Raw genomic sequence first — 9,934 nt, 5'->3', positions numbered from 1 at the left:
TTTTCATATGCTACTTCACCTGCACTTGGAATTCTTTTCTTGATTCCAGAACCTTTATTGCTTTGAACTTCAGGAACATAAATATTAATCTCTTCTGGAATAGGAATAGTAACACCCAAAAGCTTGCATACGACTTCACCATCTGTCTTGCTTTTCAATCCAGGAGAAATATAATCACTCTCAAATTCCTTCAACAACATTTGTTATTTCTCAGCAAAGTAAGCCAATCTCTTTTTGCCATCTCTTACAATATCCAAACATGATTCAAAACTATAATATGAATCATTCACTAGCTTTACATTCTCACAATCACCTGAATCGGATTGAACAGAACTAAAACGATAAATTCTTGATATCACATCCTTTCTCCATCTCTTTAAAATGTACCTATCAGGAATTTCTTTAACACCACATCTCATCATTATTGTAAAAGCATGTCTGCATAAAACACCCATACACTTAAAATGTTCACAACTGCAATTTATTTCTTTCTCTTCAGCTTTTATTTCAACCTGACACAAAAATAAAATTTACACATTTACATTCATATAAGAATACTCATATCAACACTCATATGTTCATATATTCATATAATATTCATATATTCATATATGAATATTGATATTTATATATGAATATTGATATTCATATATGAATATTGATATTCATATATGAATATTATCATATTCAAATATGAATATTATTACATTTTTCATAAAAAACAAGTAAAATTACCTTTAATTCATTTTTAAAATCACTTTTACTGTTGTTGTGCTACACAATGTAAACTTCCCAACCGTCTTCAATACAAACATATGAGTATGTACAGAAAAAACATGCTTTGTATATTTCTTTTTGCACCTCAAAAAATAATGTACTTGTATAAACCTTTGATACTTTTAGTTCTATTTCTTGAGGTGTTGGCATTTTATATGATGCTTTCTTTGATGCCTTATCAAGCTCTCGTTGAGTATTCCTTTGCTTTTGAATGGAAGTGTCGTAATTCATAATGAAATTCAAAAGTAAGTTCCCACTTTCTGAATATGTATTAAAGAATGAACTCATACTCTCTGACCTCGATGTAGTCTTCATCAAACCACACATTGAAATATCACTAAAATATCCAGGTATCCAGGAATCACGTATTGTAAACATGTCTTTAAACCATCTTCTATCTTCAAGATTGAATTCCTTCATAAGCAAACCCCACTTCACCTCAAAAACATCAAGTTTCATACTAATGTCCCAAACAAGCTTCGAAAACCTTTTTCTAAAGTTTGTGTTTGTAAATAAATCATCTGATATCTGTATTAAAACAAAAATATTCATATATGAATAAATAATAATAAGTAAAATAACAATCAATATTCATAAATGAATATACTAATAAGTAATATATTTGAAATATATTAAAATAATACCTTTTTTTCAACTTTTTCATTATATGCCACATACATAATCGGTGCTTTGAATTACGAAACACATTCTTAACAGTTTGTTTTGTTGCAACATCTTGATCAGTTAAAACAATTGTTGGTTCTTTCCCATGAGTTTTAAGAAATGCTTTAAGCAACCAAGAGTAAGACTCAATGCTTTGATTGCTTAGCAACCCAGATCCAACAGTAACCGATTTTTTATGAAGGTCAATAGCAGTAAACCGAACAAAAACATTCGATACCTAACGCACAAAAAAATGTTCATTAAAGTAAATTTTTGATGTATTAATAAGTGAATATAAAAATATTCATATATGAATAAGCTAAAACAAAAGTAGATAAAATAACTTACTTGTTTGTTCGGAAAGTCGCATCAAAGACGGTCATTCATTGTGTTTACTATCATTTGGGCATCTTTATAACCAATAAGCCTGTTGATATCTCTCCTTAAATTTTTATAGTCAACTACTTTGTGAAGTTCATCAAACTGAAAAACTTTATAATCTGGAGTTCCATACATAGATTCAAATATAATCTTTGCTTGACAACCAATAACTCTTGAATTTGAATTTCGTTTCCTCCTAACACCACTTGTACCTAATGTGTCACAAGATTTCTTTTTCTGTTTACCACCACGATTACATATAACATGAATCTTCTTTATAATCTTGTTATCAAACCTTGACTGTGTGCTCAGTCTAACAGCAAAACCACTAATTTCAGCATACTCATAATACATTTTGATAGCCAACTTTAATGATTTGAATATTAAACCCTTAAATGGAATAAGTTGAACAGGTACATCTGGCTTATAGACATGTTCTCCAATTATATCATCAAAATATTGTGCATCACGTACTGAACTTGAAGATTCACCACCAAAAATTAATAATGCATGAATAAAACAATAATATATATGAATACATAAAACTCATATAAATAAAACAAAAAACATTCATATATGAATAAAACATTCTTATATGAATACATAAAATTCATGAGGATTCAAAATATATAAAATAAAACATAACTTATTCATATATGAATAAAACGAAAAAAATAATAAATTCGAAATTACAATTAACACACGTTTATTCATACATGAATAAGACAACAGTTTATTCATTTTAACATATTCATATGTAAATAAAACATAACTTGTTCATATATATGAATAAAACGAAAAAAATAATAAATTCGAAATTACAATTAATACACGTTTATTCATATATGAATAAGAAACCAATTTATTCATATTAACATATTCATATGTAAATAAATGATAATCAACAAAATTAAAAACAACAAAATAATTCAATAACTGATACCTTCAAAAAATGAGTTCTCAACATCTTCTTCTTCACTCTCACTCACAGAAGAATACAAATCACCATCAATAACACTAGAATTCGACATAATACACCAAATGATCTATATAAATAAACAAAAACAATCTTAATATCGAATATATCTCACAAAAAAGTCGTAAAGATGAAAACCTAGTTAATTTCGAATATATCTCACTTCAACGTACAAAATATCTGAAAGAAACTTAAATCATATATGATCATATGATGTAATTAAGCAATCTCTCTCAGTACAAAACGTAAAAACTACAACGATATAAGTGATGAAATAAATATCTCAAACTACTTAGCAAAAATCCGATGAAGTAACTCAAATACATATTCGAAACTTGATAATCTTGATAATGAACTCTGATGAAACAACTCCAAAACGAATATAATAAGCGTAATTCTAAACAAATTATAAAAAGCAATAAGCTTGATAATGAACTCCGATCTATCCGATTCAAACGATATACATACCTGATCAAATCGGAAACTGAAAACGAAGTAGAAAACTGAAACACATATGTGAAACTTCACGATTAATGGAATGAAAACGTATAATTGCTAACGAGTTATATAAATAACTCCGATCTATCCGATTCAAAGGATATACATACCTGATCAAATCGGAAGCTGAAAACGAAGTAGAAAACTGAAACACAGATTCGAAACTTCATGATTAATGGAATGAAAACGTATAATTGATAACGAGTTATATAAAGAAAATAATATTGATAATGAATTCCTCATATCCGATTCAAACGAGATAAATATATCATCAAATTGGAAACTGATAATACGAACATGTAAGTTATATGTAAAAAAGTTGCTAATTTACAAAGATATACTTAATGAAAATGGACATGCGCATTTTTTTTTAATTTGAATATGCTAGATAAATAATTAGCTGAGAATGATTCCCCCATTTTCAACCTTTTTTATTTTCTCAATTGAACTTACCCCTCTCCCTCTCTCTCTCTCTATCTCTCTCTCTCTCTCTCTCTATATATATATATATATATATATATATATATAAAGTGACAAAAAGTTAGATTTCTTATGATATTTTGAAAACCCTTATTTTCCTACACAAAAGTGATTTCAAAAAGACTTTTCTATTATCGAAACTCTTTTTGTTTATTTTTTGATTTTTAAAAAAATTCAGAAACCAAAAATCATTCTAAAAATAACCCTAATTATATATAATTGTAAAATATTAAACAATATTTAAGCTTACGTCTTAAATTTTCGAATAAGCAGACTCATAAAACAATAATATATATACCGTTAAATCTAATATGTTTTCTAATCACCTACACTTTCCAATAAGGCAGCGAAAAGAAACGAAGTCTTGGCAAGTATTTCTACAACATGCATTTCAAGGTTGAATTAGAATTCTAGTTTGAACTTGCCATGTCAAGTATTGGGTCTTTGCATGTATAATCATGCAGATCAATCGTACATGGACATAGATTACTAAACCAGTTCATGCATGTATGTGTGGAAGTCGTAGAAAACACCCAAGCCAGTTAAACGGTTCAATGAACACAAACCCCAATTCAAAACCAGCCGCTGTTTTATTTGGATTAAGATGTCTTAATGTATTATTTTGACTTTAACGACTAAAAGCTTATATGACTTGACTATCTCTGTTAGACCGTGACTAGCTACAAATGACCTCAGGTATTATGACGTACATGCCATTGCCATTAATCTTCATTCTGTGTGCCATAACCGTAATTAATTTCTCTTTAAACATTAAATTTTGAAGGAAATACGCCATTGAATACACAGTATAGCATGTTGGTCGTATTCAGTGTTTTCTATGATCAGTCTCATGTTATGGTACGTTTTGATAGGTTTACACAGCATTAGTAATCGTATATATGCACTTTCAACGAGGTTCGAATTATACATCTTGGTTAGACGAAATAGCTAGCTAAGTGAATTTTTATTTATTTATTTATTTACTTTTGCAGCGCAAGTCTACCTAAATATGCATCATATATGACTATTTTTTTAAGAAGATTGTACACAACATTTTTTGTCATACTCAAGTTGGTTTATTTAGTGGTTGTCACTTGAGATTTGAGGACTCTAAAAAGAAGTTGAGTATCATCCTCTGGTAAGGGGAGTTATATGTCCTGTTTTCTCGTTAAAGTGCTGGACTATGAGAACGATTCCCATGTTAGAAAACCATGCTTAAATCTTGTGTGGCCCATCGTTAAAACAAAAGCAATGACGACATTAATATCCACATATATTTTTATGGTTACAAACAAAGTGACACCAGAATGAAGATGTGTGGTTAACTGGTTATGAGATGTGTGGGGTAAACATGTTCCAGATTTTGTTTTAATGCGCCAAATTCATATGAGTAGGATGTAGCATGTAAGTTCTATAGTAATGGCTTTCGACTATTTAATGACAATCCACAAAATAGATATAGTTTATGGTATATATAACATGTTTGTATATATGATTGTTTAACGTTTAACATTGATTGGTATACCTCAAAACCAATTTTTGTATGAGCTTTTATTGTGTCCTACATCGGTACGACACGGTCTAATAAGTGATTATATATGTTGGAGTCTCTCTCTCTCTCTGTATATATATATATATATATATATATATATATATATATATATATATATATATATATATATATATATATATATATATATATATATATATATAGAGAGAGAGAGAGAGAGAGAGAGAGAGATGTTCAAATATTTCTAGCAACTAGTGTGTGCATGTATGCACCAATAACAATTCAAGAGTAATAAATCATTAAATAAATTTCAATAATGGTATAATGGTAAACTTTGTATATCTAATTATGTTAATAAAATAATTTAACTAATATCTCCTTAATTAGTTAAACCCTACAAAACCAACATCCTTAACCCTAAAAAGTACAACGGCTTCCTCCAATCATCGATACATCCGTTCCTCTTTTCCACCAGAAATAAGCCCCAGAAATTCAAGCAGCACAGTCGCATCTCCATGAAACAACAACGAATACTCCATTGACGACATCAATGACTACAACTTATGAAGCATGCACAATTAAATTCATCAATACCCTGCTTTGGTATTGTTCTTGTGAATCCCCACGCCTGTACAACTTCACTTCAAGGTTTGACCTTTATTGGTCGATATTAGTCTTTAGGATTTTTGGTTCTGGTTCGTGAAACACACAAGTTCTCTTCTCTCAAATCAGATCAAATATAGTTTGATTCAGATCAAAAATTGGTCCTCCTGGAGATATTCTAGTAGAGAAAATTTTGGTTTTACAAATAACCTATCATCTAGCTTCAGATTCAGAATGCATCTGATTTTTGCCCGCCAAATGTTTGTTAAAATACTTGAATCAAATATTTCATCAATTCATTCGCACAAGATATCTATTGATAAGTATTTATACCCATTTGAAAAGTAGAATATGTAGTTTTGTTAATCTGATCTAGTGTCGGCTTAATGAGGTCTTTATATTTCTCTATTAGTTATTTCATACTCTTCATAATACAAATTCTTTAAGTATAATTGAAACGATTCTTTGAGAATTTTTGCAGTATCATTCTGGCAGAATAAACATGTTTCTTGATAGTTATTAGACTCTAAGTAATATTATGTTAGAATAAAGTATGTGTTCTTATAGAATCTTTGTTTGTCATTTATTATTTTTGTTGATAAATTTTAGTTCTTTAATTTGGTGTATTTTACGTTTATAGAGTTTTTTTTTTTTCAATTAAAAACTGATGATTGGAGGATTATATTCTATCAAAATAATTGAAAATTTTCACACTTCTTCGTAGACTTTTATTTTCTTATCTAGTGATTTGAGGGTTGCATTGGATTTTTTAATATTTGAAAGTTTATTACGTTTTCTTTGTGGATTTAGGTTTTGAAGAGACTGTCATTGATGTGGAAAATGAAGAATACATGGAGAACAAGACTGAATTATGCCAGAATGTATTCTTTCAGAATGGATTTTTGTTTTTATTATATTTTTATACCTTTTTCCCTTTTTTTTTTTTTTTAACCATTCTTAGTTTTAATCTTTAAGAATAAATATAATTATTGAACCATTACTAGTCTTTTTTTTTTTTTTTTTTTTTTTCAGAATGAATGTAGTAATTGTTTATAGTCTTATTCTTTAGGAATTGATGTAATTAGTGATTATTAAAGAATAAAATATGTATTCTTTAAAAAAATGTTATTTTTGATAATATGTTGTACAATTCTTTAAGCATGTTAATTATAAAAAAAATATATTGAATATAACCATATTCAACAAGAATAAAATCGAAAATAACTTTACTAGTTTATAGTTGATTTTGTCATTCTGATTGAATAAAATCGGTTATTATTAAAAACTATATTAAAATTAAATTTGAATTAATTAAAAAAAAATCAAATTTAAAAAAATAAATAAATAAGAGATCTAGTTATCCCTTAAAATCCGAAAATTTCATTTTTTAATATAGGTCAATTGACTAAAATGCCCTTATGCTGAAATTTATGTAATTATATGGCAAATGTTACCCTATTGTAATATCAAAGACCCTCATATTATAACATTTGATTCTATTTGATCTAGTGGTTCAGATCTGTGTATTCTGGCACACAATAGTTAGTAAAACAAAATAACATAATCCTATATATATATATATATATATATATATATATATATATATATATATATATATATATATATATATTGGAGTCTCTCTCTCTGTCACTATCTATCTCTCCCCCCCCTCCCCCTTCCATAAGTGCTCTTTTGGAGAGGTAATTTTGGGCTCCACATATATTTACAATGTATCCGAACAGGTGTCTTGCATCGTAGTGGCTTAACAAATCCATGTTTATCTTATCAAACCTTTGGCTTTGAGAGGGAGAGAGAGAGAGAGAGAGAGAGAGAGAGAGAGAGAGAGCAAAAGCAAGTAAAGTAAAAAATTACAGATTACATGTCTTGAAAGGGAAATACCCTAATCCACCCAATTTAGATTATAAATTATGCATGTGCTTAACCCAAGAGAATAAGCAAACTCCAATATCATATACCAATTCTTTCTCGTTAAGTTTTGCCTTTTTAAAGATGACATCATTTGTTGATTTCCAAATGACCCAAACTGCCAGTCCAAAAAGTACATCAGTAAACTTAATATTCTTCAAATTCTGTTGTGAGCTTGAATTTAAAATAAAAACATTAGTAAGTCCGATAAGGAGCATAAGAACTGTTGTCTCGATTGCACCATTGAAACACCCACTTCCGTATTGAGTCAGCTACAATTTAGAAACAAATGATTTGCATCTTTGTCACTCTTGTAATAGAAAGGAACTATGATAGACACCACTAGTACAATTCTTCGAGCTAGATTTGTCGATAATGGGATTGTGTTGTGGAAAAGCCTCCAAATGAAAGAATTTGTTTTAATTGGAAGCTAGTTGTTCCAACTAAATATAATTGGATCGTTAACAAAGAAAGCCTTTTCAATGAGATTTCAAAGTGATTGAACAAAAAAAGTCCTTTCGAGTTACCAGCCCATACTTTCAAATCTTCTCAGTTTGAGAAACAAATTTTTAGTCTTGAGTGCAACTATGATGTCTTCTAGTTGTTTGGTCTCCGCCCCCTCCTCAATGGATTTCTCCAACTCCTATGGTACAACTTTAGGTTTCCAAGGAGTCATCTTTATAACACATGTTTTTCAGAATGGATAAGCAAAGGGCTTAATAGGATTAAAGATGGGGTTTTAGAGAAAAACCCTATGCCACGACGTAGGTCATGAGTCACCACAACATGGCATAAATTTTAGGATCGCACATTTTGGGTGATCCCCAGGACGTGATAAAATGGTTTTCATTACATGGTGGCTGTTGCAGCCCACACCCTCGATTTTAGGGTTTCTTTTGTATTTAAAGCCCTTAACATAGAATTTTGGTCATCCTCTTCACCCTCCAACCTCCCAAAGTGAAGTCCTAGCCTTCTTCAAGCTTTTGAAGCTTATTTTGCAATTTTTTGTAATTTTGAAGGAAGACGGAAGAAGTTTGGTGCATAAATCAAGCATGCAATCCATCTCCATCCTTGTATGCATCTTTTGGACCATTTGGGAGTTCTAAAGTTCACTTTTGGTGATGTCTTCCTTTTAGATCCAGGTTATTTGGATTGTTTTGGTCCATATTTGAGTTTTGGATGGATGACAATGATAAATTTTGCAACATTACAGCTTACCTTAGTCTGTTGGTCAATATATGTTCAGGATCGAGAATTTGGTATAGTTTTGGTAATCATGTATGAGCATTAGGTCCTTTTATCATGTTTTAACATAGTTTGGGGCCCATAAATCACATAGAAGCCTTATGGAAAGAAAGAGCTAAGGACTTAACCGATTAAGAGCTTAAGCAAATAAGTTGTTTTCTACTTGTTACCACGATGTGTCAAGTTAGGTACCATGACGTGGCGAAAATGAGAATCACAACTGTTTTTCTGGGAAGGTCCCATGGCATGATAGTCTTAGAGTGTAGACCAAGATTTGATCATGGGTATTTCGATAGGTGGGTTGGAGTACCAGTTTTTGTACTTTCCCAACTCTAGGTGTTTGATTGTGAATGTGAGGTGATTCTTCTTACTATACTATATGGAATGCTAGTAGTCTTTTTCATAATTGCATGGAAGATTAGGATTTGGCCCCTAGCATATATATGAAAGATCATGGGGATACTTCATGGAAACTGTATGAAAGATGATGTGGGTAGCCCATTACACTTGTATGTAAGACCAAGATTTGGCCCTCAACATTATAAGGAAAGACCATGGGGGTAGCCTATGGAAAATATATTGATTGTGTCGGGTATTTTTGGGAAGTCACTAAACTTTGTGCTTACGGTGTATGTTTAAAATGTCTTTACGTACTTCTGGTTCCAAAAGGAAATGCCCAACTTAATTGTACTAAATCCCCTGGTGATTTATTCTGCATTAATTGTTTTTAATCTTACTTTGATGTTTTGAGAATACTTATAATCAGATTGTATTTTGGAATAAATGAATAAATGGTTTGATTTATTTAAAAATAATACTTTTACTTAGAATTTTTGCGATGTAAGGTGTTGCTATCATAGCCTTGGTTTGAGGGA

At 29.9% G+C, this 9,934-nt stretch overlaps 1 protein-coding gene across 1 annotated transcript; it reads right to left on the bottom strand.

Moving 5' to 3' along the window:
• Window positions 1-203: 203 nt before the first annotated feature.
• LOC145040076 (protein FAR1-RELATED SEQUENCE 1-like) lies at window positions 204-3,465 on the bottom strand. Its single transcript, XM_078988059.1, has 8 exons — window positions 3,406-3,465; window positions 3,266-3,300; window positions 2,971-2,977; window positions 2,765-2,867; window positions 1,837-2,294; window positions 1,484-1,678; window positions 889-1,305; window positions 204-512 (listed from the first exon to the last, which is right to left on the bottom strand). Exons 1-8 carry the CDS (start codon window positions 3,463-3,465, stop codon window positions 204-206), a joined length of 1,584 nt encoding a protein of 527 aa, XP_078844185.1.
• Between the last annotated feature and the right edge of the window lie 6,469 nt (window positions 3,466-9,934).

This window comes from Lactuca saligna, chromosome 4 (genome assembly GCF_052625555.1).
Source record: "Lactuca saligna cultivar CGN05327 chromosome 4, ASM5262555v1, whole genome shotgun sequence".
Taxonomy (NCBI): Eukaryota; Viridiplantae; Streptophyta; class Magnoliopsida; order Asterales; family Asteraceae; genus Lactuca; species Lactuca saligna.
This window is presented reverse-complemented; position numbering and strand designations above follow the sequence as displayed.